The sequence below is a fragment of the Megalobrama amblycephala genome, linkage group LG12 (assembly GCF_018812025.1).
Source record: "Megalobrama amblycephala isolate DHTTF-2021 linkage group LG12, ASM1881202v1, whole genome shotgun sequence".
NCBI lineage: Eukaryota > Metazoa > Chordata > Actinopteri > Cypriniformes > Xenocyprididae > Megalobrama > Megalobrama amblycephala.
The window spans coordinates 34,943,822-34,963,062 of NC_063055.1; the positions used below are offsets into that span (position 1 = coordinate 34,943,822).

Below are 19,241 nucleotides of genomic sequence, written 5' to 3' on the forward strand. Positions count from 1 at the left end.
GCCTTTCTTTGCTCTTCTGGGGAGAAAGAAGAGCTCAGTATATCGTGTAGAAATACTCTAAAGGCACATATAGTTTACATACTGTATGGTTATTTACATACACACATATAGGTATAGCTACAAAATCCTATGGGTCAAAGAGAGGCCGGAAAAATAGTCGTGAAAATCTAAATTATAATTTTTTTCTGCAAGAAACATTAACTTGTTTAGTAAATACTGTGAAAATGTAATGCTAAATGTAAAATACTACTCTTCATACTTTTTATAAGATTATCCCCCTAAAGTTTACATTACTATTCAATAGTTTGGGAAGAGTAAAATATTTTTTTGAAGAGGAAATTGATACTTTTATGCAAGGACACATTAAATTGATCAAAATTGATAGACAGTAAAGGCATTTATAATGATTTCTGTTTTAAATAAATGCTTTTTTTTTTACCTGAGCTGTTTATCAAAGAATCATGAACTGTTTTTAACATTGATGATAATTAGAAATGTTTCTTGAGCAGCAAATCCTCATATTAGAATGATTTCTGAAGGATCATGTGAGTAATGATGCTGAAAATTCAGCTTTGCCATCAGTAGTAAATTACATTTTAAAATGTATATTAAAAATAGAAAACAGTTATTTTAAATTAAAATAATATTTCACAATATCACAGTTTTTACTGCTGTAAATTCATAACATAAGAGACTTTGAAAAACATTAAAAAAAATCTTAAAGACCTCAAACTTTTCAGCGGTAGTGTAAAAGTATATTTAAAGATCATCTTTTTGACTGATTTACTGTAGGCCTCAGGTTTAATTTTTTTGAAGACGTGGGGGAAAGAAACTATATTAACAATCCATCTTTTTATTCATTTTAGCCAGTCATCTGTCTTAATAAAGCAGAGCCTTGTTTGACTACCTAACACACACACACACACACACACACACACACACACACACACACACACACACACACACACACACACACACGTATATGCAATGCCCGCATACAGACCACTGAATGGTGCTACTGTGACGTTTCTGTCCTTTCATAGTGCTATACTTGGAGTACATTTATCCCCTATGAAGATATGAACATTTATACCACTCATTTTCTTTATTTTCAATTTCGTTATCTTGCTGTTCACATTAGATTTTGCTGAGCTGATTCCTTCCTAACATTGATTTTGTTCTGACTGTGTGTATCCACACAGATGCATGTTTCTTTCCATCAGGCTTCTTCATTTCCTTAATGACATACTCCATTCCACAGTATCACTTTGTTGTTTGTGGCAATGCATTTCTAGATTGGCATCTTTCTAGCGTATTTCCTCAGTGGTTATTTAAAAGGTGTCAAACCAGTTTTGTCTTCATCAGGGAGAGTCTTTCCCTTTCTGATTGTCAGTTTTTAGAGACACTGCAGTTTTCCAAGGAATAGCAAAGACAGTTGATGTTTTGTATTTGTTAACCATGATGAAGACATGCACACTGAAATATTTTTAAATGTAATAATTTTTCATGGAAATGAAATGAAAGCTCCAGCTTTTCTCCCTTGAATTAGTTTTTTTTTCTCATTAAATTTGCAATGAATCTGAGAAGAAAAAAAAAAAAATTCTCCTTAGTTAGTACAAGCGCTTTTAATTAGCCATTGCCGGATGAATTTGGCCTATCCTAATTTACATAGCTTTTTTTTTTATATATAATTCACTACAAATACTGGTATAGGGTGATATATGGAAAATGAATTGGCTAGACCAATATTTGACCATTTTATGAGAGGCTTATAACTGCCTGTTTAGCAGTTTAAAGGTCCCGTTCTTCGTGATCCCATGTTTCAAACTTTAGTTAGTGTGTAATGTTGTTGTTAGTAGGGCTGCACGATTAATTGCACGAGATTGTCATGCGTGTCTCATCAGTAAAGCCGGTTCTGTGATTAGCGGTAAATGTCCATCACCTGCTTTCAAATGGAGCGGCACTTAATATACAGAGCCGTAGTTCGCGGACAAGCTACGCAATATCGTGTTCATAATCGCAGATGAATCGCTTTCGATTACGAACGCGATATTGCGTAGCTTGTCCGCGAACTACGGCTCTGTATATTAAGTGCCACTCCATTTGAAAGCAGGTGATGGACATTTACCGCTAATCACAGAACCGGCTTTACTGACGAGACACGCATAACAAAAGCATGCGATTAATCGTGCAGCCCTATTTGTTAGAGTATAAATAAAATCTGTAAAATTTTAAAGCTCAAAGTTCAATGCCAAGCGAGATATTTTATTTAACAGAAGTCGCCTACATCGAACGGCCAGTTTGGACTACATCCCTCTACTTCCTTCTTTAATGACGTCACTAAAACAGTTTTTTGACTAACCTCCGCCCACAGGAATACACAAGAGTTGCGTTTGTAGAGTGTGTTTGTCACCATGTCATCGAAACACTGTTATTTTCATCCCGCAGTCCAATCACCGGGTCTGATTCCGGCTCAAATTGATAGGGTAAAATTAAAGACATGTTTACAATAACACTGAGCGCGTGCATCTCCATGTTATGGTAAGAGGCGTGACCTTTCCGGGCAAGATGCGCTAAACTGCTGTCGAATCACAACACAGGAACCGCTGGCACAATCAGAACTCGTTACGTATTTCTGAAGGAGGGACTTCATAGAACAAGGAAGTCATCAGCCCGTTTTTATGACCGTGGAAACAGCGGTATACAGATAAGTAAATTATGTGAAAAATACTGTTTTTTTTTACACGCGAAACATGAACACATGTTATATTGCACACTATAAACACAATCAAAGCTTCAAAAAACCACGAAAAACGGGACCTTTAATAGCTTGTGTGAGTTTTGAAATCTACTGGCTTTGAATAATGGGCCTATTTTTTCTATTATCAAATGCATTTGTGAATTTTGAGTTAACATTGCCTTAATTGTTCATTTAATTTAGTTTCATTTCCTGTCATTAAATTGTATTTTATATATGGGTCAATTTTTTTATTTTTGTTTTGTTTTGTTCAAAGGCCTTAATAATAATAATAAACAAAGATATGACATCCAAAGTATGTAAGGTAATACAACTAGATCTCTTTTATTGAATCCAAAAGGTTTTAATTATATTTTGCTTATTATTTTTTGGTATTTTAATGATATTGAAGTGTCAAAAGGTCATTCGGTTTAACCATCCAAAGGCCAATACAGTCATTTCATTTGTGATTAAAATATCTTAAAAGGTAAAAAATGTATATATTTTTTATTCTGGCGTGATTTTATAACATCATTTATCAACATACTGCAAAATGATATTAAAATTATTTGAGAAAGAATGTCCGGAAAAAATAATGTTATAAATGTCATTCGGAGTAACCGATATAAAGGCACCATTTTAGATCAAGTAATGCGGTCAATATCATGTGACAGGATGTGAGATCATTCAGACACCTGCAAAGGACCACATGGTCGTGAAGTAAAGTTACTAACTCTCTCTTAACTATTTGAAAAATTCATGTTTTCACTTAATCATACACATGTCCTGAAACATCAGGTCATTCGGTACAACTGCTATAAAATGGAAAATGTTGTAATATTTTAAAAACTTGTACTAAATATAAAGTGTTTTATTGTCCTTTTGCTAGCTAGAAATGAGCATGTAACCATTGTTTGAAAAAATCATCATGCGGTATAACTAAAAAAGTGTCATTTGGTGAAACTGAAATTTTGGTGAAACCGAATGACTTTTTTGGTGACAAATTTTGTCCATCTTGTAAAAAATGACGAAAGCAGTGTTAATTGATTATAAAAACTACATAATCTCATTGTTAACACTTAATAAAACTTCAAATTTCATTATATCTTCATTATGTTTTTTTTTTTTACACTTTAAAAAACCTTATTCGTCAATGACCCATATACGTAATATGGATGCACAAGTAGGTTAATGTTAATTTATAAATATACTATTCTTCATTTTACTTAATGTTTGTTCATAACTGATGTTTTTATTATGTTCTACATTTTTTATATATATATATATATAATATATATATTTTAAAAATATTTCCATTTAAAGGTACACTATGGATCTCATTTCGAAGGCTGCGTCCTCCGGAGGTCGCATTTGAAGGCTGCATACATCGAGGTGGTCTCATTTAAGAAAAGTAATCGTTCAATTGCAATTTACACCTCACAAGGAATAACTGTGAAGTTTATTACGGTTATTTTTCTTAAATTAGACAACCTTGATGATGTACGCAGCCTTCGAAATGCAGCCAGCTATAGTCTTTGATTTAATTGCTGAATTTACAAATAAACAGAAGAGTTTTTAATGCATTGTCCATAATTAAAAACACACTTTCTTTTTCTCTCTGAAGGCATCTTTGCGTATCTGAATTATCACGTGCCTCGCACTCGCCGTGAGATCCTTGAGGTCCTTATCAAAGGTCTGCAACGCCTGGAGTATCGTGGCTATGACTCCGCAGGTCAGGAACAAATGGCTCATAAAAATGATTACAAACACACACAAAAGACAATTAGCTCTTCTGGTACAGGACCCACTGATCTTGAAAAGAGCATTTTCTTTCTGGCTTGCAGGTGTGGGCATTGATGGGGGAAACAGTAAGGAATGGGAGACCAACTCCAAGAGCATCCAACTGATCAAACAAACAGGAAAAGTGAAAGCCTTGGATGAGGAAATCCATAGTAAGTAATGGTGCTCATTTTGCAGGTTCAGGTTAAGGCCCAAAACGCGCTCCATGCCAGTATGAAAGCGCTTCTAGAAGCTCGACTTCACATGTTAATGTGTTTCGAAATGTGTCACAGCACAAACCACAACACAATGCAATGTGTCTCATTCTCAACACTGTCTTCTAGTTTGTTTTCTTTTACAAATAAACAGTTTAAAAAGAATCTTGATGAGCAAGTTAAAGTCAATTAAGTTATAAACATGTTGACAATGACAAGTAAAAATGTCAGGATGACACGCCTGTCTAATTGTTTCACGGAAAAAAAAACACTTTAACAAATCTGCTTCACTGCTTATTATTATTTTAAAAAAAGTTTGTTCTTAAAACCAAAGTCATGTGCTGTGTGACCTACAAAAACATTGATATTTATAAATTATTGATTCGTCGCGCTTTTTCAGATCTTTTTTTCAGATCTAGTTTTTGTCATTTAAAGCTGGTTTTTATTTAGTCATCGTCTCTTTTTTGTCTGTGAAAAAATATTGTTGACAAATAATGGCAAAAATTATTCGTCAACGACATTAACACAGCTCCTGCAATAGTCTGCTGAGGGTCTTCTTTAAAAAGAGACCTTAGGTCTGTATTCTGAAACATTCATGAATTTAAGTTCAGATTTATGCTCAAAAAGTGGGTGACCGTGAAGAGGTTTTAACAGGTGAACTTTCTGAAAATTATATAAACACGAAACTAACTTGAATATAAAAAGAGTACATTTTGTGTTTTTCATTTTCTTTATCGTTGACATATGTACAATGAGTCGCACATTTGCAGTGCATTGGCCAAGTGCATGCATACTTGTATAAAGAATATTTCTATTTTCTAGCCTTAGTGTGATCGTGCCACTGTTTATTTGAAATATGATATGAGCAGTTTGTATTTGAACATCTGTTCCACAGGGCAACAGGAAATTGATCTTGAGGTGGAGTTTGACGTGCACCTGGGAATCGCTCACACTCGATGGGCCACTCATGGCGTCCCCAGCCCTGTCAACAGCCACCCGCAAAGATCAGACAAGAACAACGGTCTGTTACCAACAGCTTGCTTTTCATAACAAGTATTTAATTTCACAAATCTGTGAAAGAATATTTAGGATAATTTATAGTTGCGATTACTTTATTTGCTTGCAGAGTTTATTGTCATCCATAATGGAATCATCACCAACTACAAAGACCTGAAGAAGTTTCTGGCAAGTAAAACATTTTGGCATCATCTATCCATCCATTCATCCAACCAACCAACATATGTCTATATTTTGACCACTTCTGTTTTTTTATGTATACAGGAGAGTAAAGGTTACGAGTTTGAGTCTGAGACAGATACAGAGACCATCGCTAAGCTGGTGAAGTACATGTATGACAACCGGGAGAGCGACATCACCTTCGCCACCCTTGTGGAACAAGTCACCCAGCAACTAGTAAACACCATTTCTGTCACCTTGACGAGGGGATCTAAAGGTCGTGAATAATGAGAATGATGTGGTAATAAATGCGTTCTCTGTTTAGGAAGGAGCTTTTGCGCTTGTCTTCAAAAGTGTGCACTATCCAGGAGAGGCAGTGGGCAGCAGGTAATTCACTAGCAGAGCTCCTGTTATCAGTGAAAAGGTGAAAGACATTCTAAATTAAACCAGATGGGACATTTAACAAGTCATTTGCGGTATGGTGAAGATTTACCACTTTACAATAAAGTTCAATTTGTTGACATTAGTTAACTAAATTAGTTCACATGAATTAACACTGAAAGTAAATTAACTGAAAGAATTAATGTCTTAATTGAAAAAATTAATGTCTTAGTTGATGTTAATTTCAACATTTACTGGTTTACTTGGCTCTCTTGTGGTTAAAAAAAACAAAACTGCATGCATTTTGTGGAAGAACATTGTTTTGGTTGTGCTTCGGCTCTGCGTGATTGTGCAGATGAATATGGTTCTTTCTCATAACTAAAAATAGAGAGAGATTATCCTACTACTCATAAAACATGAACTACTAGTACCATTTCTACCTAATTCCCAACATGTGCATACACAACATTTCTATAAATGAGCAATTGCATGCCTGAGGTTACAAACACAAAACGCTCTCACCTGAGAGAACATGCAGTAAGATCCTCAAGCAATGCCAAGTCTGCCGTCCTAAAATGTTCAAACAAAATTAACACCTTTTAAACAGACTTTTTAAATATGATTTGAATTGATGTGGCTGAATGCGTTTTTTTTTTAAAGGCTTATTTTATTAACTTTTAACTATTTTAACTCAAACGGATATTTCTCTGTATCCATCCAGGAGAGGAGGTCCATTACTGATTGGAGTTAGAAGTGACCACAAGCTTTCCACGGATCACATCCCTATCCTGTATCGCTCCTGTGAGTTTGCACACACTGCCTTCATAAGGAACACTGACCTCACACTGCATTCAGCACAATTTATTTTTGCAAATAACTGACACATATATGCTGTACAATCATTAAGCAAGTCAGCCCTGCAACATGCTCGGATCCCATTGGCCCATCTCTGTTCAGTGGAAGTAATTTCCTTTCAAATATTTCTGTCAAATAGGTCCAGAAGTCCAAAAATAAAGTAACATTTGATTTTGAGTATTGAGAATTTGAGTATGTTGATGTAGTTTGCAATTTTTAATACACACTAAAAAATGCTGGATTGTTTCAACCCAAATTCGGGTCAAATATCAACAAACCCAACCATTGGGTTGAAAAGTTAATTTAAAGGTGCCCTAGATTATGTTTTTAAAAGATGTAATATAAGTCTAAGGTGTCCCCTGAATGTGTCTGTGAAGTTTCAGCTCAAAATACCCCATAGATTTTTTTAAATTAATTTATTTAACTGGGGCATCATTATAAACGCGCCGATTTATGCTGCGGCCCCTTTAAATCCCGTACTCTCCGCCCACAGAGCTCGCGCTTGCCTTGAATAGTGCCTTAACAAAGTTTACACAGCTAATATAACCCTCAAATGGATCTTTACAAAGTGTTCGTCATGCATGCGGCATGCACGCGTCGGATTATGTGAGTATTGTATACTTTTATATTGTTTACATCGTTTCTGAATGAGTTTGAGGCTATGCTGCGTGGCTAAAGCTAACATTACACACTGTTGGAGAGATTTATAAAGAATGAAGTTGTGTTTATGAATTATACAGACTGCAAGTGTTTAAAAAAGAAAATAGCGACGGCTCTTGTCTCCGTGAATACAGTAAGAAACGATGGCAACTTTAACCACATTTAACAGTACATTAGCAACATGCTAACGAAACTTTTAGAAAGACAATTTACAAATATCACTAAAAATATCATGATATCATGGATCATGTCAGTTATTATTGCTCCATCTGCCATTCTTGCTTGCTTACCTAGTCTGTTGATTCAGCTGTGCACATCCAGACGTTCTGCCCTTGTCTAATGCCTTTCATAATGATAATGTTGGGAATGTGGGCTGGCATATGCAAATATTGGGGCGTACACCCCGACTGTTACGTAACAGTCGGTGTTATGTTGAGATTTGCCTGTTCTTCGGAGGTCTTTTAAACAAATGAGATTTATATAAGAAGGAGGAAACAATGGAGTTTGAGACTCACTGTATGTCATTTCCATGTACTGAACTCTTGTTATTTAACTATGCCAAGATAAATTCAATTTTTCATTCGAGGGCACCTTTAAAAATTTAACCCAACGTTTGAGTTAGACCATATTTACTCAAATTTGGGTTTAAACAACACAGCATTTTTTAGATTGTAACATCATACATATAATTCTCTTTAGAGTTACCCAAACAAAAATGATGCAAGTTTCTGTTAAATTTCCCTGTTATGTTCTATAATGAATGATAATGTTATTTGTATCTTTTAAATAGCTGGTAAAGATAAAAAGAGCTGTAATACTCTGCCCAGGATGGACCAGGACACGTGTCTATTTCCGGTGGATGAGAAAGCTGTGGAATACTACTTTGCATCTGATGCCAGGTCCATTCCTTTCTGTTTCATTTCATCCATTCACTTTCTTTGTTGGTTTTATCCATATATTGTGCATTTTCTGAGAATGGGGCAAAACCCAAGAAGAATCGAGTGGATTTACACAGAATAGGTGTTCAAATGCATTTCTATCATGACAACTCTCTGAGGAGTTTAGCATTGTAATGAATATGACAGTGTTAATGTATTTGGTCTTGGTGGAATAGATCTGTTACGCTGCTGCTGCTGCAGAGCAAGCATAGAAACTTGCTACTGCCAATACATACACAGACACACTGCTGTGAATATAAATGTTGAGCGCAAGCTCATCAGCTACAGATACAGCAGAAACTAATCAGCTTTTGTCATGTAGTTAATGATGTGATTGTCATCAGGTTGGGGTTAAGGACCCATCAGCCTGTGTCATCTAGAGTTTCATGACAGAACTTGGTATTTATATGACTGTGCTTTTGTCACTGCAGTGCTGTCATCGAGCACACCAATCGGGTCATCTTCCTCGAGGACGATGATATTGCAGCTGTGAGTGACGGCCGTCTCTCCATTCATCGGATTAAGCGCACAGCGGGAGACCATCCGGCCCGCGCCATCCAGACCCTTCAGATGGAACTGCAGCAGATCATGAAGGGTAAGGACAGATGCATGTTGTACACAGAATTGGCAAGAGCTGATTGAAATCACCAGTTCCAGCCTAATTGATTGGCTCTTCCTCTTTATTACTTATAGCATGAAATAAACATGAATGAACATCAGAAGGTATGTTGAAAGACACAGTAGAACTTATCGAAATGTATCGTCTATAATCACTCAATCAGTGTTTCAACTGCGGAAAGATGTTAATAAAACGGCTTGTAAACATTGTTACATAACATTACATTCACCTCAGAAAAGAAATTCATTGACCGTAACTTGTTAGTCAACTAAACAAAACAACTCTAGAGAGGAGCTTTATTATTATAAAACCTGCCTTTAATTTATTATAAAAACTGCCAGCATTTAAATTGTTTGTATAAAAAGCAGTTGTTAATTTTAACCTTTTTACAGGTTTCCCTGTATAGTTTACAGCATTAGTTGAGACATTTTTTTTCCCTTGAGAAAAATTCACATGTACTTTACATATATATCCAGATCGGATCAGTTTGAATTGTGAAATTTGTCAATACCCAGCCCTAGTCTTATTCAGTTTGCTGGAAATAAAATTCCAAGGTAGGAACTTTCAAAGGAAGCACTATAGATTGTTTGCAGAGTCACTTCTCAGGAAAAATGTATTGTTTTAAATAATTATTAATAATTTAATTATCATTAGTACAACTAACACATTCTGGACTACAAAAACTGTGTGCAGTGCAGTTAAGTTCAGATAACCATAAATTTATTACTGCTAATATCATGTATTAAAACCACAGATATGCCAAGCCTGCAAACATGTCACTTCAATTGGCAGGCAAGAATATGATCAGACATGAGGCCTGTTCTCACCATATATTAGCTTCCAGATGATAATATTCTGTTTATTATAAGCATGCTGCGGTTTTGCCGTCGGCCGTTTTAAATGCTCGAGCACTTCAAATTCGAGTGGGTTCTGATTGGCTGTCAATGTTTTTATCATTCATCAAGTGGAAAAGAAAATAGTTCTGAAAGTGATTCCAACGATATTATTCCTTTGTGTCGTTATCGTTGTGATGTGGACTTCCCTATTCTCTTAGAATTAAAGGTGGTAAAGAGGTTCTTTTTGTCGACTGAGTTTTTGAAATGAGCGCATGGGTAAGAACAACCCCCCTCCTTCACAGCTCATTTAGAGGGAACGCCTCCCAAAACTCGTGCACGAGTATCGGAACACGAGTGTTTACCACCGGCATTCGCTGTGTTATTAAGCCGGGCACACATTTAACGACTAGCTAAAACATTCTGACTATGCTCAACATACAGCGATTGTTTCCTGCTCCTGAAGCAGATTTATATACTTTCACATGGAATTTGAACACTGACTGTAATCGCAGACTGAAAGCAACTGGCTCTGACTGGACGCGTTTGAGCGCGATCAGTCATAAGTATCAATTTACATTCATAATCGGCCTTACAATCGTTAAGTGTGTGCGCGACCTAAAGCCGTGGATTCATTATGTTGGACTCACCGCAGGTAACTCATAATCTGCAGTTGTTTCTCCTGTCTCCTGACAAAACATTGCATGCGGCGCCTGTGGAGTGTGGAAAGTTACTGGAGCGTGCAGCCGCGCGTCTCTCACATGGATCGTCATGGCAGTGATTGACAAGCCAGAGAGCCAATCGTTTACGCGATGATCGCGTAAACGATTGGCTGATGTTTTTAAGGCCCTACCTCGTTCACAGATGATGTATATTAATATTATTACTTTCAGTGCACCTAATAAATAGTCTTTTATCAGTTAGTAAAGACAGTTTCAAGTAATATTGCAAAAATGTATAAAACAAAACATCCTCTTTAGCACCTTTAAATGATTATTAAACCTTTATAGTTAAAGTTATCGTTCTTGGTGTGGATGGCACTTTATGCTGATGAGCATAGAGCATACGAGAATAATCAGAAACTGACATGCACACGTGATTATTTGCTATGTTTGAATTTATTTTCATATTTCCCCTGTATAGTCTGAGGCGGCTACTCTGACATGAATGAGTGACGTTTTCTTAGAAATCAAATAGGCTTTTAGACGTGATTATCTCCTTTTACAGAACTGACATGGGAGAAATGCACAGATGATTGGAAATGAACCAACCACACCCTGTGTGACCCACATTAAGATTGATTTGTTAAACATGTTTTCAGGATGTTTAAGGACAAACTTCTTAATACAGCTTTTTTATTTACTCTTGCCATACAAGAGAGAAAGAGAGAAATGACTGGTGTAAATCAGAGAGAGAGAGCCAAAGAGGGCAACAGTAACGCACCAAACACATGTGCTCAAACATTGATTTGCACCATGGCCTCAGGAAACACACCAGTTTCATATGAAAACTTGGCCTTTTGGACCACTATCACGTTGTTTTGAAACATCTGGACAAACTGAATAGCTGAAATTGGACATTTCTCACTGCATGAACTAATCCCCATTTCAGGAACATTTTGTCATTTTTGCACATAAGCAACTCTTGTTTTAGCTAATGGTAAATGAGCTGTAGGAGGTGCTTAATTTCTCTTTGCGTCATTTTGAAGTAAATTATTGCAAATTTTTAGCAGAGGCCTTTGTCTCTTTGCACTACTCTTTCTTGCTCTTTGAGTTGATTGTGTTGAATTGATTATGCTGTTATTATACCACCAAATGTTGAGTAACATTATTGTAACATGAAATTAAATCCAAGTAATGCACAAGTGTAAATGTTTTCGCTCACACATGAATTTCTCTTGCAAAACATAATAAAAATATGAATAATAATTCATATTATGCCCCCTTTTACAAGATGTAAAAGTGAAGTATGTGAAGTTTTATCTCAAAATACCCCACAGATAATTTTTATAGCATGTTAAAATTGCCACTTTTTGGGGGTGAGCAAAAATGTGCCATTTCAGTGTGCAGCAGTGGCGGACTGTGAACTTGCTCAGGGCGGTTCTATGTTAAAACGGCAGTGTCTGTCAACATTCTTGGGCGGGGCCTGTGGCTAATGTGACGTCACACTGCCAGGAACCTGCAAACGGCTTGTTCTGAGACACTGCTTATGATTTATGGGGATTAAAAAAAAGGAGTGTTTGGAACACGCATTTAAAGCCAAACACCATGTTAGAGTGAATTTTGCATAATAGGTCCCCTGTAAAACATTTACGGAATATGGTATTATTCTATATTGTTTTTTAATTAAATGCTTTTATACATTCATATGCATTCATTTGATTACCATAGTTTTTGATAATAAATTTGTGTTAAATTATAAAACACAGAATCCATAAACAATAGACAGAACACAGAAAAAACATATTTCATAGGTCACTATTATTGTTCATATTATTGTTCATTTTTAGAAAATTATTTATTTTTTATGAATTAAATAGATCCAATAGACATCCTTTTTGATTATTAAAATTTAATCAAAGCATTAAAATGGAATCAGAAAAATTCAAACAGAAATGATTAATATTATTAATATTAATCAAATGCATCTTAGAAATGTCTAGGAATGGGCCATTCATGTCTTGTGCACTTAAAATATTAAATATACATTTTGATTTAAAGTCAACATGAAACTAAAGTTATAATAGTCTTTCCTTCCCTATTGTGATGTATATCTGAGTGAAACAGCTTCTCAAACAGGAATAATACATGCAGGGCTTGACATTAATGCCCGCCAAATGCGGGTGGATTTCAGCAGTGGTGTGTAACGCAGTCACTCCTACTAGCCACATTGGCATGTTGAATTTTATATATAATATATACATTTTATGTATAATATATAAAGTCTTCCAATACTCAATTTCTGCAGAATGAATACACGATACCAGCTGAGCTTTTTCGCTCTCTCATCTTTTCGACAGCGAGTTGACACACAAAATCCCCCTCCCCTCACTTACTCATTTCATTTGCTCCAGATGGATATTGTTGGTGTTTACAGGGTTTGAATTTTGTTGTGGGATTGCGCGTATTGTGTATAATTTTACTCATTCCCGTAGATTTTTTCTCACACTGAAAGTGAGCGCACATAAATCTGCCTCTCAATACTAAATTGAGTTATTTTTTTACTGATTATTGCTCTTAAACAGTCAAATACACACAAAATAATGTCAAAATGCCGGTCTTGGGGAGTATTCATGTACAAACCCGATTCCAAAAAAGTTGGGACACTGTACAAATTGTGAATAAAAACAGAATGCAATGATGTGGAAGTTTCAAATTTCAATATTTTATTCAGAATACAACATAGATGACATATCAAATGTTTAAACTGAGAAAATGTATCATTTTAAGGGAAAAATAAGTTGATTTTAAATTTCATGGCATCAACACATCTCAAAAAAGTTGGGACAAGGCCATGTTTACCACTGTGTGGCATCCCCTCTTCTTTTTATAACAGTCTGCAAATGTCTGGGGACTGAGGAGACAAGTTGGTCAAGTTTAGGAATAGGAATGTTGTCCCATTCTTGTCTAATACAGGCTTCTATTTGCTCAACCGTCTTAGGTCTTCTTTGTCGCATCTTCTTTTTTATGATGCACCAAATGTTTTCTATGGGTGAAAGATCTCGACTGCAGGCTTGTCATTTCAGTACCCGGATCCTTCTTCTACACAGCCATGATGTTGTAATTGATGCAGTATGTGATCTGGCATTGTCATGTTGGAAAATGCAAGGTCTTCCCTGAAAGAGACGACGTCTCAATGGGAGCATATGTTGTTCTAGAACTTGGATATACCTTTCAGCATTGATGGTGCCTTTCCAGATGTGTAAGCTGCCATGCCACACACACTCATGCAACCCCATACCATCAGAGATGCAGGCTTCTGAACTGAGCGCTGATAACAACTTGGGTTGTCCTTGTCCTCTTTAGTCCGGATGACATGGCGTCCCAGTTTTCCAAAAAGAACTTCAAATTTTGATTTGTCTGACCACAGAACAGTTTTCCACTTTGCCACAGTCCATTTTAAATGAGCATTGGCCCAGAGAAAACACCTGCGCTTCTGGATCATGTTTAGATATGGCTTCTTTTTTGACCTATAGAGTTTTAGCCGGCAACGGCGAATGGCACGGTGGATTGTGTTCACCGACAGTGTTTTCTGGAAGTATTCCTGAGCCCATGTTGTGATTTCCATTACAGTAGCATTCCTGTATGTGATGCAGTGTCGTCTAAGGGCCCGAAGATCACGGGCATCCAGTATGGTTTTCCGGCCTTGACCCTTACGCACAGAGATTGTTCCAGATTCTCTGAATCTTTGGATGATATTATGCACTGTAGATGATGATAACTTTAAACTATTTGCAATTTTTCTCTGAGAAACTCCTTTCTGATATTGCTCCACTATTTTTCACCACAGCATTGGGGGAATTGGTGATCCTCTGCCCATCTTGACTTCTGAGAGACACTGCCACTCTGAGAGGCTCTTTTTATACCCAATCATGTTGCCAGTTGACCTAAAAAGTTGCAAATTGGTCCTCCAGCTGTTTCTTATATGTACATTTAACTTTTCCGGCCTCTTATTGCTACCTGTCCCAACTTGTTTGGAATGTGTAGCTCTCATGAAATCCAAAATGAGACAATATTTGGCATGACATTTTAAAATGTCTCACTTTCAACATTTGATATGTTATCTATATTCTATTGTGAATAAAATTTAAGTTTATGAGATTTGTAAATTATTGCATTCTTTTTTTATTCACAATTTGTACAGTGTCCCAACTTTTTTGGAATCGGGTTTGTACACACAGTAAATTAATTAAGTTTTAAAGGGATAGTTCACCCAAAAATAACAATTCTGTCATTATTTATTCACCCTCAGGTTGTTCCAAACCTGTTTAAATTTCTTTGTTCTGTTGAACACAGGTGAACATATTTTGTAGAATGTGGGAAACTGAACAGTTCTGGGGCACTATTGACTTCCATAGTATTTTTTTTTCTACTATGGAAGTCAATGGTGCCCCAAAGCAGCCTGGTTACAAATGTTCTTCAAACTATCTTCCTTTGTGTTCAACAGAACAAAGAAATTTATACAGGTTTGGAACAACCTGAGGGTGAATATATGGAGACAGAATTTTCATTTTTGGGTGAACTATTCCTTTTAGTCAACGTAAACCGTTGAGAAAGAAAACGCATGTGTAACAGTATAATGGATCTGTGTGTCAGGTCTTAAAGTGACAGCTGCCTAATATACCTGCTGCGAAATTATAAGAAAATATTAAAAATATCTATATGGCATTGATTCTCCATGGTATCGATGTAAAATTGTGGCTAGTAACATTGGAAAACCACTATCCCCAGTGGCTGGTGAGCAAAAAAGTTAGTCAAGCCCTGAATACATCATATATTACATATAATACACACAATACACCTTCACAAGCACAACTTGTGCAGGACACTTTACAGTGGTAATTCTTCATTTTATACCTTTCTGAGATTTTAGATGTGATGTTAAAACTGCCATTTATAACATCTGACCTGCATCAAACTGCATGTTTCAGAAATCTGTCGTTAGAAAAATGCTGAAAACATTTGTGTTTTCACAAATTGTGATTGTATGCTGCTGAGGTTCCTCTTTAGATGTCTCTATCCAGGTAGTACCTGCCAGGGAGTACTGCCACCTACATGTCAAAAAGCCGCTTTCAGATTCAGTATACAGTCCGGTCCACTCTATCTTTTAAGTGAACTCATGAAAATCTGTGCATCCTGACTCCTGTAAGTGACATTGCAGTTGAGCATTCTGATTGACTGAGGACTGAGGCAGAGACTAGCAGTCTATAGTTCTCTTGAGCTTGTGGAGTTGCCAAGTATCAGAGAGCAAATGTGCAACTTGCTTTATGGCCACCAGAGGGAAGTGCATTGCTTCAGATGTGCACTGCTTTGTAGTTCTCTTCCTTTTTTGCTCCTCCTCCATCCCTCCATCCCCCATTTCTCCTCACCCCCCTAAATTTCATCTGACTTATTGTGAAAAAAGCCAATTCTCATGACCTACATTCAGGGGAATAGCATTCCTGCTGTGTTTCTCAATAATATTGTGAGAAAATAATTAATGAAGAGTTTGTAATTGAGCAGAAAATGAAGGGCTTTGGTTTTGACTGGCGTCAGTGGCTAAAATCTCTTAATCCTATCAATGAGACTGTCTGTAATTAACAATTCATGATAATGATTTTTCAGTCGTGGCTTTTAACGCCTCCCAGGTGCCCTTTGAGATGAGAACAGTTCCAGATGATATTTCCTCAAAAATACGACATAATTCACAACATATTGAACTTCACCACAACATTCTTAGATATTCTAATGAGCTTTACCACTTACTAACATCACTCTGGTTCCTCTTTAAAAACAGGAAACTTCAGTTCCTTCATGCAGAAGGAGATCTTTGAGCAGCCAGAGTCAGTGGTCAACACCATGAGAGGAAGAGTTAATTTTGAGAACAACACAGGTGAGACCAGCTGTCCTCAGATCAGTGAATCATTTCCCGACCAGATGTGGGTAAAGTTTATAGGGAGTTTACAATTCCTTAGAAGCAATTACATGGATTTAACAAGAACGTTATATGTATTTCCAAACATTTACCAGCTGACACTAAGATGTTTTCCTTTACACTTGAGTTGAGTGTTGAGTATGGTAAAACTGAATGATCAGTTAGTTTAATGCATCATTGTCCATAAAACTGGACTCATGAGCAATGCAACAGATTTCAGTAGAGTGATTGGTAGCAGGTTTACTGGAAATTGCAGTTTTTTTTTCTTCTGGATTTTCTACTTGTTTACTGGATTTTCTTAATGTGTGTGTGTGTAGTGATCTTGGGAGGGCTGAAAGACCACATTAAAGAGATCCAGAGATGTCGAAGGCTCATCATGATCGCCTGTGGGACCAGTTACCATGCTGGAGTTGCAGTATGTACATCATTAAACAAACAAACACAGGCCCACTTCACACCTGATATTAGTATGGGTTGAACTGAAGACGCATTGTGACGCCACATTCCGGGGGGGGGAAATAAATTTTTCTGTTTCCGCTGTAATTTGGATTTTGTCATTTGCATAATACATTTTGACAGCAGCGGGACTTTTAACATGACAGTGCTAAAAACATCAGCCCTTCTCCCTTTCTCTCTTTATTAGATTTCTTTGTTGAACACTACTGGCTAAAAAATGATGTCCAAATTGTTAAACAAAGAAAGTAAACATATATGCCTTTCTCTGTGCGTGATTTGCTGAGTCTTCACTCATGTCTTGCGTGAGACAGTTTCTAAATAGGGAAATGCAATAGACTAGATATCTTATTTATTGTCTGTCATATGAAAAAAATCATTTTGAAATATTTCAGTCCAGTCACATTGGAGACTTGGAATCCAAGGTGACAATGCAGTCCAGCTGAAGATTGTCTGGATAATGAAACACATGTTGTTGTCAGGTGTGAAAGAGTGACAGAGTTCAGTGTGCTATGAAACAACATTTTCTGTAACTTTCCAAACTTTTCCTTGCCATTTTGAAAAAATCATCTACTGACACCAAACTGCAAAAACAATATAATGTTCTGTAAATTAGCTGCTTTTGAAAGATGAGGAAGCGCAGAATATTGGACCTGCTTTTATTCATTTTACATGCACATAGGGAATTTACAAAAAAGTCTCATTTATTGTTCAATAAATTTTTATCAGGAGAAATCCAGCCATTTCAATAGAAATCCACATGATCTGGAATTTCACAAGATTTCACCACTCAGATTTTGTGGTAGGCTCAAGTCTGTTACGCAGATTCGCCGCGTTGACCAACAGAAAGCTGCTTGGCTTGAAAGGGATTTTATACACTGCTTCATTATTGACAACAAACAATAAACCCTTTTTTACTTGCGAAATTTCACTAAAAAGAATGGAATATTGTGTGAACTTTTTTTTTTAAAGGTTGTGACAAAGTCATAAGTTGACTTTAGAGTAAAAACAATAAAATTATTTAAAAAATTATATATGGCAAATAAAATGTCTTTTTCACGTTTGTTTTCATTTTATTGTTGTGTCTGATTACACATAATAACTGGTTCTCGCTGGCTTTGTTTCCTGCTTAGACACGTCAGGTACTGGAAGAACTGACTGAACTTCCTGTCATGGTGGAGCTGGCCAGTGATTTCCTGGATCGAAACACACCAGTCTTCCGAGATGATGTGTGCTTTTTCATCAGTCAGTCAGGTTAGCTCATGTGTCTGTGTGTGAAGCTGTGTATTATGTTTATAATAAAAGACAGACATCTGAACTCTGATGTGCGTGTTCAGGAGAGACGGCAGACAGCCTGCTGGCTTTGCGCTACTGTAAGGAGAGAGGAGCTCTGACAGTCGGCATCACCAACACTGTGGGCAGCTCCATCTCAAGAGAAACAGACTGTGGCATTCACATCAATGCTGGCCCAGAAATTGGTGTGGCTAGCACCAAGGTGGGTTCTGCTTTTTTGTTTGTTTCTTAACTCTCTGAGGTCTGAAAACGCGGCAGCGCGTTTTGCAGGTTTTTTTTCACATTGCAGCAAAACAGACTTAAAATACTCCGTCATTTTTTGTCATAGAGACATAAGTAATATATCAATTGAAACTATAGAATATCTTCTTTTATTTGTATACACTCAGAGTAAAAACAAAATGTTGTGCTTTTTATTAAATAAAGAAAACTAACATGATGCGTGATTTCTCCTCTCCCTCTGAACGAAGTCCAATCTGATAGTTCTCAGAAAATGAACTGTAACTTAGTGAATACTAATCACAGAAAAATTAAACTTATGTCTAAAAAAACGTTAAGATGTCAGGTTTTAAATCATGTAAGTCAAATCGAAAACAAACATTCTGTGTTTATGTAATCTGTATGAAAAGAGACACATGTCAGAAGTCCGTGATTCAGCTCATTATCTGC

The 19,241-nt window shown here is 36.4% G+C and overlaps 1 protein-coding gene across 1 annotated transcript in view; it reads left to right on the plus strand.

The window, feature by feature from the left end:
* gfpt1 (glutamine--fructose-6-phosphate transaminase 1) overlaps positions 1–19,241 on the plus strand; it is a 47,489-nt gene that overhangs the window by 1,069 nt on the left and 27,179 nt on the right. The window contains exons 2-14 of the mRNA XM_048210850.1: positions 4,362–4,469; positions 4,582–4,689; positions 5,627–5,752; positions 5,858–5,916; positions 6,013–6,144; positions 6,233–6,294; positions 7,010–7,089; positions 8,594–8,702; positions 9,173–9,336; positions 16,689–16,784; positions 17,144–17,241; positions 18,413–18,533; positions 18,617–18,774. Of these exons, the coding sequence (XP_048066807.1) occupies positions 4,362–4,469; positions 4,582–4,689; positions 5,627–5,752; positions 5,858–5,916; positions 6,013–6,144; positions 6,233–6,294; positions 7,010–7,089; positions 8,594–8,702; positions 9,173–9,336; positions 16,689–16,784; positions 17,144–17,241; positions 18,413–18,533; positions 18,617–18,774 (1,421 nt within the window). The remainder of the gene's footprint in view (positions 1–4,361; positions 4,470–4,581; positions 4,690–5,626; positions 5,753–5,857; positions 5,917–6,012; positions 6,145–6,232; positions 6,295–7,009; positions 7,090–8,593; positions 8,703–9,172; positions 9,337–16,688; positions 16,785–17,143; positions 17,242–18,412; positions 18,534–18,616; positions 18,775–19,241) is intronic.